The 25,421-nt window shown below is 42.8% G+C and overlaps 1 protein-coding gene and 1 long non-coding RNA gene across 2 annotated transcripts; both read right to left on the bottom strand.

Moving 5' to 3' along the window:
• Positions 1 to 6,582: 6,582 nt before the first annotated feature.
• LOC148119486 (uncharacterized) lies at positions 6,583 to 13,097 on the bottom strand. Its single transcript, XR_015735191.1, has 2 exons — positions 12,562 to 13,097; positions 6,583 to 7,524 (listed from the first exon to the last, which is right to left on the bottom strand). It is a non-coding gene; the product is annotated as an uncharacterized LOC148119486 (long non-coding RNA).
• Positions 13,098 to 20,353: 7,256 nt separating this feature from the next.
• On the bottom strand, positions 20,354 to 25,314 carry Flg2 (filaggrin 2). The gene is made up of 2 exons (XM_087897414.1): positions 24,919 to 25,314; positions 20,354 to 24,757 (listed from the first exon to the last, which is right to left on the bottom strand). Exons 1-2 carry the CDS (start codon positions 25,312 to 25,314, stop codon positions 20,444 to 20,446), a joined length of 4,710 nt encoding a protein of 1,569 aa, XP_087753540.1. The 3' UTR covers positions 20,354 to 20,443.
• Between the last annotated feature and the right edge of the window lie 107 nt (positions 25,315 to 25,421).

Consider the following 25,421-nt stretch of genomic DNA (forward strand, 5'->3'; position numbering starts at 1 on the left):
CAGCTGTTGCTCCTTCCTCAGCATTCAAACAATTCAAAGAGAGCATAATAGCATACAGTATCAAGATTCTCTGTGTATTTTCCATCTTTACGTGGCTTTATTTTAACCTCTATTTCTTTTATTTTTACTTTTAACTTTTGGCTTTTTGAGACAGGTTCTCTGCATATCTTTGTCCTGGAATAACTCTGTAGACCAGGCTGTCCTTGAACTCACAGAGATTCCTCTGTCTCTGCCTCCCCAAGCTACCACACCTTGAATTCAGAGATCTGTCTGTCTCTGCCTCCCAGACATTGGGATTAAGGTGTGTGCTACCACACCTTAAAGTCACAGAGGTCAATCTACCTCTTCCTCCCAGGCATTGGGATTAAAGGTGTGTACCACCACATCCTATTTCTCCCTTTCTTTCTTTTTTTATTTTTAATGACTTTAACCTTTAGCCTGCATGTATTTTTAACACACTGTAAATCGTTTAGAGGTTTTCTTTGTCTTAGAATCTCTCTTTACTGTATATCTCTCTTTTTCTGACCACATAAGTCTTTAATGAGTAGGACTAAAGCTGTGGCTTTGACAGTTAGATCCAGCCCATTCCTTAGCTTTCCATCCTCATGGCTGAGATACCAGCCAGAGCTGTGTTCACTGCCACAACTCTATGGTGTTTCAAGGTCCTTGCCAGCAAGCAAGTTGCAGCATTCTGCTCAGAGACCACACTCAGTCGGACTGCCTGCCTGAAAGAGTCAGAGATTGCCCTGGCAGAACAGCCCAGAAAGCCAGCATTTTAAAACGGTACAGCTTTTTTCCTGCTATGACTGACAACCGAAAAGCATGTGTTCAGCTTTTTGTCAGCACCATTTAAGTGTTTTGTGGCAGGACCTCTTAAAAGAGCTGCAGGGTTTTGCAGCTAAAGCTGAGTCAGGAAGCCTCTCTTAGATGAGAGCCTTGCTTGCCTCTAGCAAGCAAAGTAGACCCGAGAAATTGCTGTAGGCACTCGCATTCCATGCGACTGGCTCCACACCAGCAATCCGGGCTTCTTACCAATTTAAAGTTTGAGAATAGGTTGAGATCGTTTCAGCCCCAAGACCTCTAATCATTCGCTTTACCGGATAAAACTGTGTTCACCTACCAAGAAAATATGCTGTACTCTATTCTTTTCCAAGCTTTCTCAAGCTTTCTATGGATTCAGTTATCCACGTGGGTGCCATATGTAACATGAGGGCCTGCTGAAGATGGATGCCCCAACAGTATAAAAAAAACTTCGGGTGATTGTCCAGGCAGCGAGATGTCTCTGTCATTTCTAGAGTTTTGGAAGTTGTTTACTTCTTGTTTACTTAGGTAATATTATATCCTTCTGGAGTCTTTGATGGAGTTGAAGAATGGTTAGTTATAGTTATAGTTTTCCATTATTATGATAAAAATAAAATAGATATAAATATTGTAACTGTAATTCTTACTTGATAACTGTTTTGTTATATGTAATTTTACTATGTTAAAGTGAAAGCCTTTCTTTTTTGTTTAAATAGAAAAAGGGGAAATGATGTAGGTGGGCCTTCTGTTATGTGTTATTTTCATTGGTTAATAAAGAAACTGCCTTGGCCCTCTGATAGGACAGAAAATTAGGTAGGCGGAGTAAACATAACAGAATGCTGGGAAGAGGGCAATGAGGCAGATGCCATGAAGCTAGCCACCAGGTCGGACATGCTGAATCTTTTCTGGTAAGCCACCACCTCGTGGTGCTATACAGATTATTAGAAATGGGTTAATCAAGATGTGAAAGTTAGTCAGTAACTAACTCTCTAGAGATAATGGGCCAGCAGTGTTTAAATGAATACAATTTGTGTGTTATTATTTCTGGGGCTAAGCTAGCTAGCTGTGCAGGAGCTGGGCAGTATGAAAAGCAGGCCTGTCCGCAGCTCCTCACTACATAGATTGATTCCTGGTTTTCTGAGAAACCACCATACTGATTTGCAAAGAGGCTATACAAGTTTGCACTCCCACCTTCCCCTATAATCAGATTAGTGACTACCCTAATTGTCATCATAAATCTACTCCAGTAACTTATGGAAGCAGATGCAGTGATCCACAGCCAAGTACTTGACTGAACTCCTGAAGCTTATTTGAAGAGAGAGAGGAGCGATCATATGAACAAGGAGGGTCAAGATCATGACTGGGAAAACCAGAGAGAGAGCTGACCCTAGGTAGTGGGAGCTCAGGATCTTTGGACTGACAGCTATAGATACAGCATGGGACTGAACTAAGCCCTCTGAATGTGACTGACAGTTATGTGACTTGATCTGTTGGGGGGTTCCTGGCAGTGGGGCCAGGACTTATCCTGGGTACATGAGCTGGCCTTCTGAAGCCCATTCCCTATGGTGGGATACCTTGCTCAGCCTTGATACAGGGAAGAGGGGCTTGGTCCTGCCTCCACTTGGTATATATCAGACTTCTTGACTCCCCAAGGGAGGCCTTACCTCTTCTGAGAAGTGGATGGGATGTGGAATGAGGGGATATTGGTCACGGGAGAAGGGGAAGGAGGGGAACTGGGGCTAGTATGTAAAATTTAAAAAAAACTAAATAAAACGAAAGAACTGATCCATTACCGGCTAGCTCTGTGAGACCATGTCTCACAAAGTTAGGCCGATCTGGGCTTATTTATTATTATAAATAATTATTTGTTATTATTATTACACACAAATGCTTGGCTTTCTTCCCACACTGGATCTTTCTGTATCCCTGTGCTTTGCTGACGTTTGACTGCTATCAACAAAGAAATCTAAACTTGAAATACTTTAATAGGTTGGACTCTGCTTCCTTCTGCATCTTAGCTCTGTTTTCTTGAGAGACAGTGCTTTCCCAGAGCCTTGGGGCCGAACTTAGAACAAGTTTCTTGTCTTGTTTCATGTTTCTTTCTTTATGGGAATAGTAACATGTGATTTGTTTTATATTTTAATTATATCTTATGCAGAAAATCCTCAAGCAATACAGATAATTATTAAAAACAATAAATCACCACTAGTTACATATAAATATTCAGTGTTAACTTTTGAAAAATATTATGTATTTCTTTGAATGTATACAGCTGGATGAAAAACAGGAAAAAAACATTCAAAATAGAGGAATCACTAATTTTGCAGTTTTAAATAAAAATTTACAAGTTTTATAAAGTATCTAAAGTATCTAAAGTTTTATTCATATTTAAATTACTATAAAAGATAATAAAGTTAAAATAGATATTTCCTTGCTATTGTTAATAATGTCTATAATTCTTTAAGAATAAAAGAAAATGAATAATGATGACTTCAGTCAGCAGAGTGTGAGACTCTTAATCCCAGGGTTGTAGTTCATGCCCCACATTGGTCACCAAATGCAGGTGAATTCGTGAGAGCCCATTTTGAGGGATATCAAAGATTTATTAGGATGCACTCTCCGATATACAACAAGTTAATAGCCACTGAGGTCTTCCATTCTTCCTGTGGGTGAATGGAAGGAGCAGCCTAATCTCAGCCACCGAGAGAGAGAGAGAGAGAGAGAGAGAGAGAGAGAGAGAGAGAGAGAGAGACCCCACTTTCCTTTAAAGGGGCCATGTCTACAGAGCAGAAGCAGGGCCTCTATCAGGTCATGGGCCAGGCGGAGCAAATACCCACTACAACAGTGAGGTTTGAAGATTTGAGGCCTATATTTTCCCCCTCTGCATCACTTGGTCCCTCATTCATTATATTATATTAACTTTGTTGTGTGCTTTAAAAAATTTTTATATCCTGAATTTAAAATTCAACCTTTTAATCATATCTTTTCCACTTCTGAATTTGTTTATTTTGATAAATATGTGTATTGCCTGATTAGTATTGGGAAGTATATTCTAGCTAAATTTAAAAGTAGTATTATCCGACGATGGATGGTGATACAGACGGAGACCCACATTGGAGCACCGGACTGAGCCCCTCAAGGTCCAAATGAGGAGCAGAAGGAGGAAGAACATGAAAAAGGAAATCAGGACTGCGAGGGGTGCGATCACCCACTGATACAAGGGGACTGATCTAATGAGAGTTCACCAAGGCCAGTTGGACTGGGACTGAACGAGCACGTGATCCAACCAGATTCTCTGAATGTGGCTGGATTCTCTGAATGTGGCTGGCCCAGAGTCTTTCTGAAAAGCCATTGACAATGACACTGGGACTTGTTTCCTCTGCATATACTGGATTTTTGGGATCCAGTCTGTTTGGATACTCACCTTCCTGGACCTGGAGGGAGGGGGAAGGAACTTGAACTTCCCACAGGGCAGGAAACCCTGACTGCTCTTAGGGATGGAGAGGGAGGAGGAGAGGGAGTGGGGGGGGAGTGGGAGGGTGTTGGGAGGAGGGGCGGAAATGGAAACTTTTATAATTTAATAAACTTTGAAAAAAAATTAAAAAAATAAAAAATAACAAAAAAGTAGTATTATCAGTAATTCAATTTGGTTTATTTGGGGTATTTTTCTTTTCAGAAAATTGTAAACTCTAGGAATGAGTAATGAGAACACTATATTCAAATGTTTCCAAAAAAAAAAGACAGTTGTTGATTTTTGTATGTGCACTGGTGATTATCTAATGTTCTTTTCCGAGGACAACTTCTCTAGATCACTGTATAAAAATGAAATAAAAATTTAACAAAATATTCCATCATATGCTAAATTATATGTAAATTCAGGTATTCTGATGTAAGTCCAAATACTCCTAGTTTAATGTTATCATATTAAGACAAATTTGCAATGGAGATTGGGAAAGTTTTGAGTAGGCAAATCAACTAAGCCTTAAATTCGGGCTAATCTAGTAAATTGAAACACAAGTGATCCTTACCTTGCATCATAACTGCAAATACACACAAAATGTAGTGTGGGTTGGTTCTGGCGAATGTTTCTATTAAGCAGAAATGTGACCTCAGCTGATCTTAAGGCATCAGATAGCCTGTGATTATGTGGTTAGGTGGTTTCCAACAAGAGCTCTGTCAGAGGTAAATAAGGAACCACAGAGCAACAGAGTATTTTTGCTTCTGCATTTTATCATATCTTTGTTCTGCCCTTTCCTGATCCAAAACATGTTTCTTATTCAAATTATTTAAAAATTTGTTATGCATCAGATTTTTTCCTTAATGAAAGAAGAATATGCACAAAACAAAAATAACTTGATCAGTCAATCAGTAACTAAAGGAGAAACCTATAAAATCAATGTTTCAAAGGTCTCCTACTTGTCCAGAAGAATTTCATAGTCTATAAATTGTCTTCACCAATTTGTTCTTATCCTTCTGCCATAATTTTTTTAAAGTAAAAATATGATCATGTGACATCAAAAATCTACCAGACAATTGTTCATTGTTCATAACAGCTTAAGTTCTTAGCCAGGCTTATGTGTAAAGCTCATTGTGACCCAATCCTGACCTACTGCTCTGACAACTCTTGCTTTGCTGCCATGTAACCTATATCCTCATTCTGCTGGATTATTTTCATGGTCCTTTTTGTCACTGTGAGATTCCTTCCTTTGGGAAGTTATGTGTACTTCAAGAAGTTCTTAGTGCTGTGGGACACGTAGGCCTGGACTGGTCATTTCTAGAGACCAACTGTAAAAGTCACTTTTCTTGAGATTTTAAACCTATTTCTTCCCATTAGTCAAGACTAGCTTTGATCTCCTAACAGTGAACTCTGTTCCTTTAGTTTATTATAGTGTTCACCGCAGCATTCATATCTGCTGTTTTATTGCATTTTGGTCTCCTGGATATATATCAACTTTGAAAGGACAAAGACAGTGTCTTTCTCATATTTGTAACTTCAATACCACGGATAATGCCTGTCAATTAAGTTGTTATTATCGTCTTCCCAATGAATAGATGAGTGAATGAATGACCCTAATGTCACGCTGACAACACCCACATTATCTAGATCATCTGAATTCTGTCATCAAAGTAATCAGCGAGAGATTGCTGATCAGCCTAGGCCACATTCTTGGGTTCCTAGTTGAAGGAGAGTTGTAGAAATGAGGACTTTGTCACACATAGGTGGAGCTCAACCACCTGTTCTTTCAGGCTTGGCTAGCTAACCTGACAAAACTTGTCAGGGACGTTTTAGTGAGAATGAAGCAAGGATTTAGAAGGAAATTAACAGTAAAGCTGTTGGAAATCAAGGTTATTGATTATCCCCCTAGTCCCCAAACATTCAAATCTAGAATTTGTGTGGTGCATAACCTTTGTCCAGCCTCTGAATTTACATCAATTAGAAGTAATTTCATGTTGTCATACACTCTTAAATGCTACTTGGTGTAAATTAATTTGAATGAGATGTGATTTTGTTTATTGCTTGATTGGTTCTTAACATATCCATGCAACTTAGCAATACAGTAGACAAGATTAGAGCTGACATAAATCTCATCTTGAGAATTTGAGGAAGAAGAGTTGAACTATTGTCTTATTAAAGCTCTTTTGACAGAAAGGAAAGAGTGTTACTGACCCGTCCAGCAGGCCAGGTTATTTATGGGTCTCGAGGGGGCATCACCTGAAAATAATGGGGGGCGAAAGGGAAAGGAAGCCAAGCGCGTAAAGAAAGACAAAGTCAGTCTGAGATGCGTCAAGGCTCCGTTTATTGCAGGCACAGTTTCATTTTTATAAGGCAGTTCTTGCAGGGAGGGGGTGAGGGCAGAGGGGAATGGAAGACTACCAAGCCCCAGGTGCCCAGGTCAAAGAGGAAGTAACTGTCTGGCTTCTATAATCTATATGGCACATCTTGCGGTCACATTGCTGTGAAAACTATGCCACAGCTGTCTGCACCTTTCTGCAGCAGACTGGTTATGTAACAAAGGTGTGAAAATATGAAGGAGGTGTGAAAAGTTGGCCAGCTCCTCTGGCTTGGGGGTCTTTTGGTCCCTCACATCTCCCCCTCTCTTTAATTATAAAAGGCCAATTGGGATTTAGGATCTAGGTGCTAGTACTTGACCCGAGACTGACGATAGTTTAGTGCCGAAGCAGACCCAAAATTGGTCTGAGCCTAAGCTGGTGCAATGGGAGCAAGCCCTCAGCGTGCAAGGCCTCAAGACATAGGGGCTCTGCTGTTCAGTGGCTGTCGTCAAAGTCTCAACATGAGAGAGACTGAGCCTGTTAGAAGAGTGATGCTAGACCTTTACCCGTCTTTGGGTCATCCTCCCCATTGGGACCCCTTGTCTTAGGTGGGCCTAGGCTTAGACAATTCTTCCGTCACTGACTTTCCAGCCTTCTACTCACTGGGTATGCAAATTTAAGGCACCATGGGGATAGATCTGACATGACCGAATTTTAAAAATTTTTCCAAAATTTCCACCTTGGACCTGGGTTAGGGGGTGTTGTAAATCTAAGAGGGGAATGGGGGAAGGATTGAGGAGGGGGAAGGGAATTTTCTGGCAGTCGATCAGCAATCGCGGGCTGCATTTCAATCGCAGGAGCAGGCGGCATCTCAGCACAGGAAGTTTCTTCTTCAACCACCACTTGGTGATAATGAACCTCAGCAGGCTTTAAGGCAGAATCTATTAAAGACTTAATAAAACGGGTTAAGCGATTAAAGGCCCAAGGCCCAAAAGAAAGAAGGACAGCAAAAACAACCAGGGGAGCTATAATAGTGGGGAGCAAGGTTGACAGCCAGGGAGAACCCTGCAGCCAGGAGGAAAACCAGGACTTTTGGCCATCAAGCCGTTCGAACTCCTTTTCACGTTGATCCAACCTGTCTTTCAAAATTTCCATAGATTCCCTTACAACGCCAGTCTGATCAGCGTAAAAACAGCAGTCTTCTCGCAGGGCTGCACATAGGCCGCCCTCCTTTAAAAACACAAGGTCTAGCCCACGCCTGTTTTGCAGGACTACCTCAGAGAGCGAGGTAAGAGAGCTCTCTAGAGCCGCAATAGATTTTTGAATGGCTCTGAGGTCTGTTGTCATTGCTCTTTGCAACTCCTGTAGCCGATTAGTTTGCAACAGGGCACTCGTCCCAGTCCCTATTCCCGCAACAATGCCGCCAAATCCTATTAGAGCTGCAATTGTCATGGTCAGGGGTTCTCTTTTTATTCTATGGGACAATTGTGCCAAAAAAAAATCATCTGAATAATATTTTACAGTGGGCCAAAGCTGTATCAAAACACAAAACTCTCCTGAAATCTTAAAGCTATTGGCAAATATACAAGGTGTCAGGCCAGTATTACATGCCCAGTAAGTCCCTTCAGGAGGCACAAGATAATATTGTCCTTTATGGGGAAAAATGGTTTTGCTGCAATATGCAGAGAAATCCTGAGGAACTTTACCCAAACAATATCCTGATCCTGTAACTTTAGACAAGGTAAGTCGATTTGAAGTGGCTCTACATCTTGGTGGGGGCAAAATCTGATTGGATACATTGGCAATAATAGCAATCCCTTCATAATAGGGGGGTTCTGCAGACAGACACAACCAGCAATCTTTTGTTAAATTAGAATTGGATACCTTAAGTGCTGAATAAGATCCTTGAATTAAATCAAACAATCTATCAATTGTTTTAGGGACTAAATCGGGGGAAATGGTTGTCTGTATGGGGTTCCTAAGTTTTACTAAAACACAATAATCATAATTTAGCACAGCAGTCAAAACACAAGGGGTTAAACCGGTGCCACATGCCCAATAGGCTCCGGGAGGAGCAACTAGGTGATAGGATTTATCAGGTATTTTTTCAATGGTACTGCATAAGGCTTGATAAACTGAAGGAACATTTCCTATACAAAGTCCTTTTCCGGAAATTTCAGACAAGGCCACTCCAGGATAGGAGGGGGAGAGGCAATCAAGGGGCTTTGAGGTATACACAGAATATTTGCCCATCATGGCCATCCCTTTATAATGGGAAGATCTGGTAACTGGGAGGCTGGGCAAAAAGGAGGACTGAGGCAAGGGGGTGGTAAAGCGTGAAATCTGAATAGGCTTAGGACTGGTTAAATGTGAACTCTGAGCAGGCTTAGGGCGTCGCACACCATGTTTCTGCACACCAACTTTTCCTTGATCTAGCAGCGCAGAATTAGGTCCCATAGGTGTAGAGGAAAATGCCTCTCTCAATAACTGAATCATAAAAGTGGCAGCAGGATGGAAAAAAAGGAATCTTTAATATCAATAATGACTTTAACATAGCCCCGAGGAATGGCCACTGGTGTGGGCATCCCCGGTTGTAGGGCTCCCATAGGTACCATGGTTTTATTAACCTCCCTGAGGTCCTGGAGGAGCCTCCATTTTTCTGACTTCTTTTTAATCACAAATATGGGAGTATTCCATGGGGAGGTGGATGATTCAAGGTGTCCTTGATCTAGCTGTTCCTGCACCAACAGTAGGGCTGCCTGAACCTTTTCTTGGGATAGGGGCCACTGATCTATCCATACTGGATCATCGGATTTCCAGGTTATTTTCTCAGCATGGAGTGCAGGAGGAGCGGTGGCCCTCAGGAAAAAGAATGAACAGGGGCAGCAGATTCTTGATCCTCTCCGAGGCCTCGTCTATCCATCTTTTGTTTTGGGGTGATGGGCTCTTTTATTCCCTGTTCCTCCTTTCCTAGTCCCTTTCCTGGTAGATATCCTGTTTTTAGCATCATTTTTGTAACAGTCTCATTAGGGCTCATCATAATGACCCCCATCTGGGTTAATATGTCCCTTCCCCATAAATTAATGGGCAGTCCTCCCACTACAAAGGGTGTGACACTCCCTGTATTGCCTTCCTTATCTCTCCATTGCAAGACTTTAGAGCTCTGAAGGGTATCTTGGCTTTGTCCTATACCCTGTAAATGAGTGGCTGTGGCCTGTAAGGGCCAATTCTGTGGCCAATGGGCTTTAGATAAGACAGTAACGTCTGCCCCGGAATCCAGCAAACCGAGGAAAGGTTTCTCATCAAGCCACAATTGTAAGGTGGGTCTGGTTTCTGTTAATTTTTGGACCCAATACACATCTGAAGATCCTGGCTGAGACTGGCCTCGAGTCTGTGAGGCAAAAGGAAAGTTCCCACAGAGGGGAAGAGGAAGGGCCTGTGCTATACGCTGTCCCTCAGATATCAGAAGGGGTCCATCAGGGGCTGATACCAGGATTTTTATTTCACCTTGATAATCATTGTCTACTATGGTGGGCGTTACTAAAAGTCCCTGCAGGGAGCTTGAGGCCCGCCCTATAATTAGAAAAAACATGCCTGGGGGTGGAGGACCATGGATCCCGGTATCCAATATGACTGTTCCCTCCTCTGGTGTTAAAATCCGGGTGGAGGAGGAACAGAGGTCCAATCCTGCACTCCCTGCTGTCGCTCTGCAGAGGCTTGAGCTGGAGGAGGGTTGATGAATGGATTGTGGTATCCTGCCTGCATTTGTGGGGTCTGTTGTGGGGGATGGTAGGGGCCCCGCAGGGGGGCCCCTTGCCTGTTTCCCTGAACCGCAGGAACCTGCTGTGCAGGAGGGTAAAAGCTCCGTGAAGGAGCCCCCTGTCCATTCCCCTGAATTACAGGAAGAGGCTGTCCTGCGGCATCGTACTTGGAACGGCACTCCTTCATCCAATGATTCCCCCGCTTACAACGTGGGCATAGCCCAGGTACAGTCGGCTTAGGCAAATTGAATGCTTGCGGAGGGTCTGCATTGCTAGTTCCCTCAACGCAATTTCTAGCAAAATGTCCGGGCTTCCCACATTTAAAACAGGATTTGGGAGAAACCTGTCTTGCGGCCGCAGGGTTGAGCGCTGCACCCACGGCCAAACTGATGGACTTTGAAAGTTTATGCTCAAAGGAGTCAACATCATTGCAAAGCCTAATCATGCCATGAAGATCAATCGCTTTCATTTTTCCCCTCAACGCAGCCTTACAAGCCGAGTTAGCATTCTCAAATGCAAGCTGTTTTACAATCACATCATCAGTGCCGTTTTCTCCCAAAATTCTTTCTGCAGCTTCCAAAAGTCTGGCCACAAATTGTGCATATGGCTCACTGGTTCCTTGAACGATCTTAGCAAGGGAAGTACCTACAGAGTTAGAGGGAGGAATGGCTCACCAGGCGGCCAAAGCAGCTTGTGTGAGCTGGTTAAGCAGCCCTAAGGGCAGCGCTTGTTGTTTACTTTCAGCTGCATATTTCCCTCGACCTGTCAATTTATCCAAAGTCCATGAGGCTGTAGCTGCATTTTGTTTGTTAACATCAGCCTGGTTTTCCAGTTTTTCAACCAGCTCAGCTTTCCAGGTTAGATATTGGGCACGGGAAAGGACTGACTGAGCAACTTTTGTCCATTCAATGGGAATAAGATTTCCCCCTTGCCCCAACCCTTCAAGCATAGACAATGTGAATGGAGCTGCAGGGCCATAATTTTTAACTGCAGAATGTAGCTCTTTCAGATGTTTCAGTTTGAGGGTCTTAACAATGCGAGAACCACCTGTTGGAATGTCTTCCCGTGCTTCCTCCTCCCCTTCAGACTGAGACTCTTCCCCATCCTGTCCATCCTCATTGTCTGAGGTGGAAGATTCTGCCTGGGTGTTAGGGGCTGTTCCCTGAGATCTAGTCATCACCGGGAAGGTGAGACGAGGTTTAATAGGAGCAGAGCGAGTCTTGGGGGGACGGGCTTTAGCAGCTCTAGTCTGGGGAGGCTTAGCTGGAGATTCCTGTGATGTAGAGGATGGTAATGATGGTGTCAGTAGATCAACCTGCAAGGTCTGAATCTGAGTAGTCAAATCCTTAAGTTCTTTCTGCAGGGAAATAACGCCTCTCAACTGGGTTATTTGACTGGCAAGGGACCGTTTAGTGGCCAGTAGGCTATCGACACCAGGAGTCTGAGAAGGCAAGGCCATAGCAAAGGAAGAGGCTGATGGCTGGATCTGACAATTATGGAGGGGCACATAAGGAGGAGGCTGGGACCATCTAAGTCTCTGAGGAGTATTCCTTCTCTCATGAGTCCTGATGGGAGCTACAATAGATGGATTATGTCTTCCCCTCTCATAAGTAATTGTCTCACCCTCGAGATCAATCTCATCGCCAGAATCCAACCAATCATTGTTCTTTTCCTCAGGAATTACTGGATACAGGGCGGGCGGAGGGAAAATGGGGGGTGCAGAGGGTTTGTCAATCAGCGGTGGATGAAGTTGTCTATCTCCGACCCTCTCGTCCACCAGAGAGGAAGCTGAGGAACCGAGTTCCTCTCTCTTAGATGAAAAAGACGGAGGCACTTCTCCAAGGAGAGTCGCTGATTCTGACTCCTGTCCACCAGAAATAAAATCCTCATAAAGGGCCAAGAGATGGGATGCTTGCCCTTCCTCTCCTGAATCCTTAAGAATATCTCTAATTATACCATAAAACTAAAAAATGATTCAGGGACCTCTTCACCATTCCTTAAACGATCATTAATTTCTTTACCTACCTTTTTCCATGTCAGGGGATGAATGTCTGGCCCATGTACAATCAACCAAGGGCACTTCTCTTCCAAGTAACAGAAGAAGTTCAAAAGGTCCTTTATCTTTACCCTTATTCCCCTTTCCCGAAGACTGCTCTTTATCTCTCTCATAAAGAGGGCCTCTTTAGAAGCCGACTTCCCCATTTTTAACTCGGACAGCCGAACTCACCTCAAGACGTTGCACGGGTGATGCAGGACGTCTCTACCGTTGATGCTCCGGAGCCTTTCTTTCTAAATGGGGGCTGTCCGGCGACCACCGTCCCTCGAGCCCCACGTTGGGCGCCACTTGACCCGTCCAGCAGGCCAGGTTATTTATGGGTCTCGAGGGGGCATCACCTGAAAATAATGGGGGGCGAAAGGGAAAGGAAGCCAAGCGCGTAAAGAAAGACAAAGTCAGTCTGAGATGCGTCAAGGCTCCGTTTATTGCAGGCACAGTTTCATTTTTATAAGGCAGTTCTTGCAGGGAGGGGGTGAGGGCAGAGGGGAATGGAAGACTACCAAGCCCCAGGTGCCCAGGTCAAAGAGGAAGTAACTGTCTGGCTTCTATAATCTATATGGCACATCTTGCGGTCACATTGCTGTGAAAACTATGCCACAGCTGTCTGCACCTTTCTGCAGCAGACTGGTTATGTAACAAAGGTGTGAAAATATGAAGGAGGTGTGAAAAGTTGGCCAGCTCCTCTGGCTTGGGGGTCTTTTGGTCCCTCACATGTTACTAATAAATGAGGTACGGAGAATATTTTAACATTTTACAATGTAAAACTCTGCCAGATGTCTGTCTGTCTGCCTATCTATCATCTCTCTCTCTCCCCCTCTCTCTCTATCATCTATCTATCTATCTCTATCCATCTATCTATCTATCTATCTATCTATCTATCTATCTATCTATCATCTATCTATCTATTATTTACATACTAACTTACTTATTGTATTTATGTGTTTTAAAGAAAGATATGTAAACTGATGCTTAGGGGAAAGAAGGTAAGAAAAAACAACAATTGAATTATGTTCTCTGGGTGCTAAACTCCTGTGTTAAGTAGTGTGATGATGTAGAAGACACCTGGGCTTCTGAGTAACTAGGGTGTGTGGCTTTAGATTTCTACTTTGTGTTTATGTGGATTAAATTTTAATATTTATGATTCTTAGTTTTGTCTGTAGAATATGCACCATATTTGACATGCAAGTTGTTTTAGAGAAAGTGCCTGAAATAGTGAATGGTGAATAGGCATTGATCATGTTTTGTTTTTGTTTCATCCATAGTGGAATGAATAACATGAATATTGAATGTTTTGCCTCAGTCCTAACACTTATGTCTGTGTATCAAGACCTGACTTCAGTTATTCCTTATTATTATTAAGGAATATATATTATTATTAATATAATATATATATAAATATTATTCCTTATATTATTAAGAGTTTATCCCATAAATAGTCAGTGGAGCCAGAGAGATATTGAGTGGTTTGGAAACAGAAGGTGATTCCCCCAATCACCCTCGTCTTGATATTTTATTTGTAGGTGGAAAGGCACAGGATTTTGTCTGGTACAATTACAGTGAGTAGACTTTCTGTGTTTTCAGGAAGTATTCCTGACACTATAATGAGGTAAGCACTTGAGATATGAGGAACGACAAAATGGATTTCTTTTTTGATTCTGTCATTCCACACAGGAAAAGTCATTGTCATATCAAATGTCACCGCTAGGCTTATCTGTTTCCAACCTGGGTGCTTAGATTACATTGATTACATTGAAGCCATGATTTTGGCTTTATTTTCTCCCAAACAACTTGAAGGGTTCCCTACTTCCCTTTGCAACATCTTTCTGTGTCCCATGCTTTAAGGCTGTCTTGTAACTTCTTTTGTGGTTCTCAACACCCTACTCTCTCTCTTCCAGATGTCTGTCATTTGTCGCCCTTTTTGATCATATAGAACCCAAATATGGAGCTTCTAGAACATGACTTACCCCAGGATTTCTTTAACTTTTGACTCAATGTCTTCCCTTTGCTGTAATAGTAATCTTTCAACATTTAGTGCACTCCGACCTTTACAGAGACAGAAAAAAGTTAAGCGCCTTGGACTCCCGAAGCAGTAGGCTTTGCTGCTGTCTTCTGAAGATAGCTCTTGGGAGCTGCCCAACATTGTAAGCTAGGAAGAAAGAAGCTCCCTGGTACCATTGTGCTATGCAGATTCCAGGTCTCCCGTTGGCTTAGATTGCACTTCTGTGTGGTGCCAGTTGTCTTTTCTAAATATCATTCCTTCCTCCTTTTCTCCCTTCCCCTCCTCCCTTCCCTCCTCTCTGAATTTCTAGCTCTGCTTTCTGCAGATACACTATGTGTTTCCAGAATACTTTGGGGATTTTTTTTCTAGTTCTATGAAGAGCATCATATGGGAGATAACATTGAGTCTATATATTATACTGAATAATATTAATACTTTAATAATCTTAATTATCCCAATTCATGAATATTAGATATGTTTTCACATTTTTATTTTTCATAATTTTCTTTTATATTTTTAAATTTTTCTTGTTTAGTTTTGAGACTGCATTTTAATGACAGCATATCCCTTCCCTTTGCTTCCTCCAAACCCTTCCACATACCTCTCCCTACTCTCTTTCAAGCTCGTGGCCTCTTTTTTAATACAAACTGTCATTGCATGCATATATGTTTTTATATACATATATATTCTTAAATATATTCTGTTAAGTTATATAATGTTACATTTATGTATGTTTTCAGGGCTGGCCGTTTGGCACTGGACAAACATTTGGAATGCTCTTTCCTAAGAAAGACCACCTTCCCACTCCTGTGTTACCAAGTTGCTTGTTGTTCTTTGTGTAGGGCTGAGGCCTCTTGGGTTTTTCCACATCCAGTTAGTTATGTTCATTGTTATCCTTCTTGTCAGCTCATAATCAGGCAGTAAATTGATGAGACTTTACAGGTACAGTCTTGATGTTGCTAGGAGACACAGTCTCACAGCAAAGTCCCTGATCCTTTGACTCTGCCAGTCTTCCTGCTTCCTTTTCTAAGAGGTCCTGTGACAGATGGGGGAGTGTTTTGTGATGCGTTTTGTGATGCAAACAGCTCTGCATACTGATCAGTTCTGGTTTTCAGTGGTTGTCTCTGTCTGTTGCAAAGAGCAGATTACTTGATGAAGTGTGAGAACTACATTTATGTGGGTATAAGAATATCTTTAACTTCAATTTTTTGATAATTTCATACATGAGTGTAATGTATTTTGATCGTATTACCCCTCCTTCCCTCCTCTTAAGTTTGCCCCTAAATTTCCTAGTAAAATTCATGGTCTATAATTTTTTAACTATTATTGTTATGTATAATATATTATATACTTAATATATAAGTGTTGCCTGTCTGAACAGGGATGTTAAGCTGTTTGTGATTCTAATTTGAAGTATTTCATTTTGTTAATTAATTTTATTCATAGGTATGTTTTGGGTTTCTTAGCAAAACTCACTGGTGTATAGAAAACCTAATAATCTTTGTATCCTAAACTTACAAATTACTGAATCAATCAATCCTAACAGTCTCTTGGTGAAGTCTAGGTTTGTCCAGTATGAAGAGTCTCGCTATCGGCAAATAGTAATCATGTGATTGCCCATCTTCCTATTCATATCCCTTTTGTTTTTTTAAAAATGTTTACTTTACCTCACTTTTCCCCTTCTATGTGACTTCATTTTTCTTTCAGTTAGTCATGCATAGTCCTTTAAGTCTACTTTTACATTTTATTTTTAATTGCAATTTTTGTACAATCTATTTTGATCATCTTCTCCCTTTCCCAATTCTTCCCAGATTCCCCACCTCCCTACCCACCCAACTCAATATTGGTTCTCTTTCTTTTGAAAAAGGAAGAAACAAAAATGAAAACAAAACAAGAATCAAAACCAGAAAAATAACAAATAAAAGGACACAGTCAAAAGACAAATAAAAATGTCCAAACAAATAAAAATGAAATAAGTCCACAAAAATACCATTGAGTTCATTTCCTGCTGGCCAACCACTCCTAGACTTGAGGCCTGCCTTGGAGTCTAGTTGATAGACCGAGTGACACTCCATTGGAGAAATCAGATTTTCCCATTATCAGTGGCCATCAGTTCCAGATAGTCTCTTGGCTTATAGGCGGCTTGATCTGTGTAGGTCTTACATGAGCTGCTTCAGTCTTTGTGAATTCATGTGTACACCAGCCAAGTCATATATGGACGACACCATTTCTCTGGAGTCATTTACCACTCATGCTCTTCCTGCTTCCTTTTCTACAGAGATCCCTGAGCCTTGAGGAGAGGGATTTGACCCAATTTAGGACTGAGGGCTCCATAGTCTCTCACTTTCCGTACATTGTCCAGTTGTGAGTCTCTGTGTTAGCGGCCATATACTACAAGATGCTTCTTTTATGTGGGTTGAGTGAGGCAGTGATCTAAATAGCATTATGTCATTAGGAGTAATTTTACTGCTATGCTCTTTTAGCAGAATAATAGTATTAAGTTTTCCCTTAGTCCTCAGACCTATCTAGTCTTAATCCAGTCAATCTCAATACTTTACCAGTGTCAGGTATGGGTTTCATCTCATGGCTGGTCCCTAAATCCAATCAAAGAAATGGTAGAGTCACAATTACATCAATTGGTCTTGCAGGCATAGTGGTAGGTCATAGTTTAAAGCGGGTGATTTTGATGCCTTTCTCCTCTGGTTGTGTGTAGAGAAATTAGCAGGAATGTGAATACTATAAAGATGTTTCTAGTTAGACACCTACTCAACTTTTCCATATTCAATCAGGTTTTTCATGTTTAATGAGATATTTAAGTGTTGTCTTCAGCAATAGGACCTGATCATCAGATGGTAGTGAGCAACCAATAGCCTTAACAATAGCAGTGATGTTTGGGGGGCCTCAGTGAGCCCTTTTGGCCAATGACTCAACAAACTGTAAACTATTGCCAGCACTGGAGGTTTTACTTGGTGGATTAATATGTCTAGTTGGAGCAATGTCTCCTCCATTATTTGGTGACCTCATTTATATTTCTTTCATATATGTATACATTTAGCTAATACCCATATATAAGAGAAAATGTCAAAAATTTGGTCTATAGGGTCTGGGTTACCTCAGGATGATTATTTTTCTGGCTCCATCCATTTGTCTGCAAATTTTGTTTTTGGGGTTTTTGTGTTGTTGTTTTTTTTATGTTTTTTTTTAACCTTGGTTTTTCGAGACAGGTTTTCTCTGTAGCTTTGGAGCCTGTCCTGGAACTAGCTCTTGTAGACCAGGCTGGCCTCAAACTCCCAGAGATCCACCTGCCTCTGCCTCCTGAGTGCTGGGATTAAAGGTATGTGCCACCACCACCAGGCACAAATTTTATTTTTTAAACCGCTGAATAATATTCCTTTGTGTAAATGTATATATTTTCATTATACATACATTAGTTTATGGACATTTAGACTATTTCTAGCTTTTAACCATTATAAACAGAGCAGTAGTAAACATGGATGAGCAAGCATCTCTGTAGTAAGATGTCAAATCTTCAGGCGTATGCCCAAGAGTTGTATAGCAGTACATTGAGGTAGACCAATTCCCAGTGTCCTGAAGAACTAGCACACTGATTTCCATAGTGGCAACACCAGTTTGCATGTTGACTTCATGGAGAGCCTACCCTCTCTGAGGAGTGGATGGGGTGTGGCATGGGGAAGGTGGAAGGAGTGGGAACTGGAATTGGTATGTAAAATCAGAAAAGGTTGTTTTTTTTTAAAAAATAAATTAATTGAAAAAAATAATTCCATAGGTAATTTCTTCATGGATTTTATCATAAAGGATTTTGTATTTTTTTTAATGTTTTTTCCTTCGTTCATTGGCATGATCAGATAGCCTTTTATATTTCATTGGGTTTGTGTGTTATGCTACATTATAAATTTTATATTTCATTGTGTTTGTTATGCTACATTATAAATTTTAGTTTATTATCTAAGTAAAACTCTGTGAGTGTTGTGAAATAGGTAGGTTTGCCCACATCCACAGTGGTATAGTTTGCTAGAAATCTCACTCTTACCCTGCAAATGTTACAACCTACATATGACTGCAGAATACTCCTCCCCTGGAGTAGTGGAGCTATGGGTGGTTGATGCCAGAGCCTGTGGTTTCTCACTATGTTTCTGTCCTGGGTCTATGATTCTTACAATGGTCCACTCTCACCTCCTAGTTCCAGTATTCTCCCATGGCCATCCATCTCAGAATATAGTTACATTCAAAGTCATTGTTGCATGGAGAGCGGGGGACCTTTGTTTGACCCTGCCGCCAAGTTAGCTTACACCCGGAATAACCACACAGAAACTGTATTCATTTAAACACTGCCTGGCCCATTAGATCTAACTTCTTATTGGCTAATTCTTACATCTTAATTTAACCCATTTCTGTTAATCTGTGTATTGCCACGTGACTGTGGCTTACCAGCAAGATTCTAACCAGTGTCCGTCTCAGGCAGGAGGATCCATGATGTCTGCCACTCTGCCCTTCTTCCCAGCATTCAGTTCTGTCTACTCTGCCTACCTAAGTTCTTTCCTATCAATTAGGCCAAGGCAGTTTCTTTATTTATTACCCACTGAAAGCAACACACAAACAGAAGGAACGCCTACACCAGTGGCTCAGCCTTACAGAAGAGGGCATGTTGTGGTGCCCTCCTCCTCCATTCTGAAATGGTAGTGTTAGTGGTTTCATATGCTTGCCCAGGAATTTCTCTTTAGTTGGAATTCTACTAGGAAGGTCAAGAAAAACAGTTTAAATTAGAGACAAAGAGGAGTAGAATGTAAAATTCTGCTTAGAAAATTGTTACTCTTTTACTAAATGTGCTTTGGCTGGCCTTTTCTTTGAAACTGCAAACTTGGTAAAAAAAAAAAAAGCTCTTAACTAGTTTTGCCATTCTGAAAATTATCATTGAAACAACAGTAGTAGTAAACTTTATGCTGAAGCTAATATATTGTGTATATTTTTCTGTTCTCTCTTTTCTTTATAGTTCATAACAAATTCATGAGTTTTTTTTCCTTTTAGTCAGGAACATATTAATACTTTTATTCTATAGGGAATGTAGGGGTCCCTTAATTTCCACTGGCATAGATATTTCCATTCATGTATTTGATGGAGGGAGTCTATAGCACATAAATCTCATTCCCAGCACTTGGATTATATTAGGAAATGAATTATATTTATTCTTTTTGTGTTGATAATAATTAATAAAATAATTTCCAGTCAATTCAGGATAAAGTCTTTCTGTAAATGATTTGAACAGTAATTGAATGGAGGAAAGGATTAGATGTGGTGATATTTTTCCTTCTTTTGGCTCTGCATTGTTAGCATCTGAGTATTTATTACTAGATGCACAGAGGTAAAGGAAAATGTACGTCTGACCCCTCGGCAGGGAGTTATGTTTGTAGAGATAGGAAAGAGAAATTACATTCAGATGAAAAGTTTATTGTCAAATTCCAATTCAATACAATGTTCTGATTCTTCTGTCTAGGAAGTCATGACAATAAATTTAATAGTAATACAGAGCTCCCATGGTGACATAAAAGGTAAAAATATTCTCAATCTCCACCCAGGAAACAATCAAATTCTTAGTTCAGGATATGGAGTGTGTTAGAATATTACTAGAAAACTGTGACTCCTAAACGACATCCTGTGCTTCCTGGATAAGTTTTTAATCAAAAATTAAAACAACATGTGAAAAACCCCAATGGTCTTCTCAGAAAAGTTATAAATATTCATCTTAGTTTCCCCAACCAAAACCATACATTTTTAATCTTGTACTTCTGAATATAGTTCTAATACATTTACTTAATTTACTATCTTCTGTCCAAGAAGCTCAGTGTCTATGGAGTCCTACAAAAAGATCTTGCACCAAAACAACATTAAAATAGTAATACAGTTAATAATATAAAAGGATATACCACCTACTGACAAAATAAGGAACCATATTAAATGTTTGATTATCTTACTATGCATCTACTTTCTTCTTTGGTTTAGTTCTTATCTGGTTTATCATATTTTTTTACTCACTTCTCAATAAAAATAATTGTATTTTTGTTCTTGGACATATGTGTATAGTGGAGTATTGCTATCTGTGTAGGCAGAACCTGAATTCATTTCCCCCTTTTCATGGTAACCTCTGGATTCAGAGTCTCTTGTCTTCTTGTCATCTACATATTGACTATATATTCTGATGGTCCCTAATGAATCAGATCCTGGCTCCTGCCCTTGTCTCCCCTCACCCAATGTGGTTGCACTTGGTAAATCATTACACTCTTCAGTTCCCATACAGTATAGGCTCTGAAGAGAGCTGTTGAGAGAAGATCTTTGATTTCTATTTCTACTGTCACTTGACAGCTGGTAGCTATCATTTGATTGGCCATGGTTATATACTTGCCTTATATTAGTGCTGAATCCAGATTGATTTCCAATTGAACTGGATTCTGAATGGTCCTGAAATAATATATATTGACTATGGCCAAAAACAGATTGGTCAACTGGCTGGTTTTGAGTAGTTTCTTGTTTTCCTTTCAGACTGTATCTGTACTTAAAATCACCGTCATTCAAATGCTCAGGTGTTACTTTAGAATGACCAAGAGTAGAGCCTAGAGTTCCACTTGTACTAGATCCAGTAAGATTGTTGTGATCAACTGGTTGCCCATGATCTGTATCTGATTCTCTATATTTTAACACCAGACCTCCCATTCCTTCATTTGCTTTGGATCCTACATGGTGAGAAAGACATAAAGACTGTCCATATCTTGACACTTGTGTGTTTGTAGTTTTATGTGATGACCTCAAAGGACTAGAATTGCGACTGCTAGTTCTGCTGCCTTCAGAAGGTCCATATCCTGATTGTCCATAGTCATAGTCTTCACGGCCATAGCTGCCATGTCTCCAGTGTTGACTAGAACTATATCGGTTGCCAGTATTAGGTGACCTATAATGCCTTGTATCAGACTGGACGTGTGCTTTACTTGATGGTTTGCTTAGACCATCTCTTGACTGCCAGTGAGTACTACGTGATGCAGTATGACTATAACCCAACTTTCCATGTTGTGATACAGAGTCTCTGTGTGACTGAAGCCCACCATGGCCCTTAGTGGAACCTGAGTATCTCCTTGATACTACTGAGTGTTCCTCATGCTCACTGGAATCACTGTGAACAGGTGACTCCCTAGAACTTCTCCTAGACCCTGATACTGAGGTTTCAACATGGCCAGACTGAGGCTGTTTACTACTGTCCCTAGATTGTCTTTGAGAACCCCTTTGGCTTCTGTGAACTGTAGACCCAGAATCTCCATGCTGATGACCACCATGACCCTTAGTGGACCCTGAGTATCTCCTTGAAACTACTGTGTGTTCCTCACCTTCACTGGACTCAGGGTGAACAGGTGACCTTCTTGGACCTTTTGTAGCTCCTGAATGTGAGGACTGCTCATGCCCAGACTGAGGCTGTCTACTGCTGTCCCTAGATTGCCTTTGAGGACCTCCCTGGCTTGCATGACCTGCTGACCCTGATTCTCCATGCTGATGCCCACCATGACCCTTAGTGGATCCTGAATATCTCCTAGAAACTACTGTGTGATCCTCATGTTCACTGGACTCGGGGTGAACAGGTGACCCTCTTGGACCTCTAGTAGCTCCAGAATGTGAGGGCTGTTCATGCCCAGACTGTGGCTGTCTACTGCTGTCCCTAGATTGCCTTTGAGGATCTCCCTGGCTTGCATGACCTGCTGACCCTGATTCTCCATGCTGATGCCCGCCATGACCCTGAGGAGATCCTGAGTGTCTCCTAGAAACTACTGTGTGTTCTTCACCTTCACTGGACTCAGGGTGAACAGGTGACCCTCTGGGTCTTCTCTGAGAGCCAGTGTGTGAGGCCTGCTCATGCCCAGACTGTGGCTGTCTACTGCTGTCCCTAGATTGCCTTTGAGGACCTCCCTGGCTTCCATGACCTGCTGACACTGATTCTCCATGCTGATGCCCACCATGACCCTGAGGAGATCCTGAGCTTCTTCCTGAAACTGAGTGTTCCTCACCCTCACTGGACTCAGGGTGAACAGGTGACCCTCTTGAACTTCTAGAAGGCCCTGAATGTGAGGGCTGTTCATGCCCAGACTGACGCTGTCTACTGCTGTCCCTAGATTGCCTTTGAGGACCTCTGTGGCTTCCATGACCTGCTGAGCCTGACTCTCTATGCTGATGCCCACCATGACCCTGAGGAGATCCTGAGTATCTGCGTGATACTACTGAGTGTTGCTCACTATCACTGGACTCACGGTGAACAGGTGACCCTCTTGAACTTCTGGAAGGTCCTGAATGTGAGGGCTGCTCATGCCCAGACTGACGCTGTCTACTGCTGTCCCTAGATTGCCTTTGAGGACCTCCCTGGCTTCCATGACCTGCTGACACTGATTCTCCATGCTGATGCCCACCATGACCCTGAGGAGATCCTGAGCTTCTTCCTGAAACTGAGTGTTCCTCACCCTCACTGGACTCAGGGTGAACAGGTGACCCTCTTGAACTTCTAGAAGGCCCTGAATGTGAGGGCTGTTCATGCCCAGACTGACGCTGTCTACTGCTGTCCCTAGATTGCCTTTGAGGACCTCTGTGGCTTCCATGACCTGCTGAGCCTGACTCTCTATGCTGATGCCCACCATGACCCTGAGGAGATCCTGAGTATCTGCGTGATACTACTGAGTGTTGCTCACTATCACTGGACTCACGGTGAACAGGTGACCCTCTTGAACTTCTAGAAGGCCCTGAATGTGAGGGCTGCTCATGCCCAGACTGACGCTGTCTACTGCTGTCCCTAGCCTGCCTTTGAGGACCTTCCTGTCTCCCATGAGCTTCTGAGCCTGACTCTCCATGCTGATGCCCACCATGACCCTGAGGAGATCCTGAGTGTCTCCTTGAAACTACTGAGTGTTCTTCACCTTCACTGGACTCAGGGTAAACAGGTGACCCTCGTGAACTTCTAGAAGGCCCTGAATGTGAGGCCTGCTCATGCCCAGACTGACGCTGTCTACTGCTGTCCCTAGATTGCCTTTGAGGACCTCTGTGGCTTCCATGACCTGCTGAGCCTGACTCTCCATGCTGATGCCCACCATGACCCTGAGGAGATCCTGAGTACCTGCGTGATACTACTGAGTGTTGCTCACTATCACTGGACTCACGGTGAACAGGTGACCCTCTTGAACTTCTGGAAGGTCCTGAATGTGAGGGTTGCTCATGCCCAGACTGACGCTGTCTACTGCTGTCCCTAGATTGTCTTTGAGGACCTCCCTGGCTTGCATGACCTGCTGACCCTGATTCTCCATGCGGATGCCCACCGTGACCCTGAGGAGATCCTGAGCTTCTTCCTGAAACTGAGTGTTCCTCACCCTCACTGGACTCAGGGTGAACAGGTGACCCTCTTGAACTTCTAGAAGGCCCTGAATGTGAGGGCTGCTCATGCCCAGACTGACGCTGTCTACTGCTGTCCCTAGCCTGCCTTTGAGGACCTTCCTGTCTCCCATGAGCTTCTGAGCCTGACTCTCCATGCTGATGCCCACCATGACCCTGAGGAGATCCTGAGTGTCTCCTTGAAACTACTGAGTGTTCTTCACCTTCACTGGACTCAGGGTGAACAGGTGACCCTCTTGAACTTCTGGAAGGTTCTGAATGTGAGGGCTGCTCATGCCCAGACTGACGCTGTCTACTGCTGTCCCTAGATTGTCTTTGAAGACCTCCCTGGCTTCCATGACCTGCTGACCCTGATTCTCCATGCTGATGCCCACCATGACCCTGAGGAGATCCTGAGCTTCTTCCTGAAACTGAGTGTTCCTCACCCTCACTGGACTCAGGGTGAACAGGTGACCCTCTTGAACTTCTAGAAGGCCCTGAATGTGAGGGGTGTTCATGCCCAGACTGACGCTGTCTACTGCTGTCCCTAGATTGCCTTTGAGGACCTCTGTGGCTTCCATGACCTGCTGAGCCTGACTCTCTATGCTGATGCCCACCATGACCCTGAGGAGATCCTGAGTACCTGCGTGATACTACTGAGTGTTGCTCACTATCACTGGACTCACGGTGAACAGGTGACCCTCTTGAACTTCTGGAAGGTCCTGAATGTGAGGGCTGCTCATGCCCAGACTGACGCTGTCTACTGCTGTCCCTAGATTGCCTTTGAGGACCTCCCTGGCTTGCATGACCTGCTGACCCTGATTCTCCATGCTGATGCCCACCATGACCCTCAGTGGATCCTGAGTATCTCCTAGAAACTACTGTGTGATCCTCATGTTCACTGGACTCGGGGTGAACAGGTGACCCTCTTGGACCTCTAGTAGCTCCAGAATGTGAGGGCTGTTCATGATGAGACTGACGCTGTCTACTGCTGTCCCTAGATTGCCTTTGAGGATCTCCCTGGCTTGCATGACCTGCTGACCCTGATTCTCCATGCTGATGCCCACCATGACCCTGAGGAGATCCTGAGTGTCTCCTAGAAACTACTGTGTGTTCTTCACCTTCACTGGACTCAGGGTGAACAGGTGACCCTCTGGGTCTTCTCTGAGAGCCAGTGTGTGAGGCTTGCTCATGCCCAGACTGTGGCTGTCTACTGCTGTCCCTAGATTGTCTTTGAGGACCTCCCTGGCTTCCATGACCTGCTGACCCTGATTCTCCATGCTGATGCCCACCATGACCCTGAGGAGATCCTGAGCTTCTTCCTGAAACTGAGTGTTCCTCACCCTCACTGGACTCAGGGTGAACAGGTGACCCTCTTGAACTTCTAGAAGGCCCTGAATGTGAGGGCTGCTCATGCCCAGACTGACGCTGTCTACTGCTGTCCCTAGCCTGCCTTTGAGGACCTTCCTGTCTCCCATGAGCTTCTGAGCCTGACTCTCCATGCTGATGCCCACCATGACCCTGAGGAGATCCTGAGTGTCTCCTTGAAACTACTGAGTGTTCTTCACCTTCACTGGACTCAGGGTAAACAGGTGACCCTCGTGAACTTCTAGAAGGCCCTGAA

The sequence above is a fragment of the Myodes glareolus genome, chromosome 17, assembly GCF_982192425.1.
Source record: "Myodes glareolus chromosome 17, mMyoGla1.1, whole genome shotgun sequence".
Lineage (NCBI taxonomy): Eukaryota > Metazoa > Chordata > Mammalia > Rodentia > Cricetidae > Myodes > Myodes glareolus.

Excerpts from the sequence above, each read along its gene's own strand:
- Flg2 (XM_087897414.1), bottom strand. The coding sequence starts at position 25,314 with ATGGTGGGCATCAGCATGGAGAGTCAGGCTCAGAAGCTCATGGGAGAC. Across the intron at positions 24,758-24,918 it reads TCACCCTGAGTCCAGTGAAG|CCCTCACATTCTGGAGCTAC; the intron begins GTGAAGAACACA and ends CATCATGAACAG.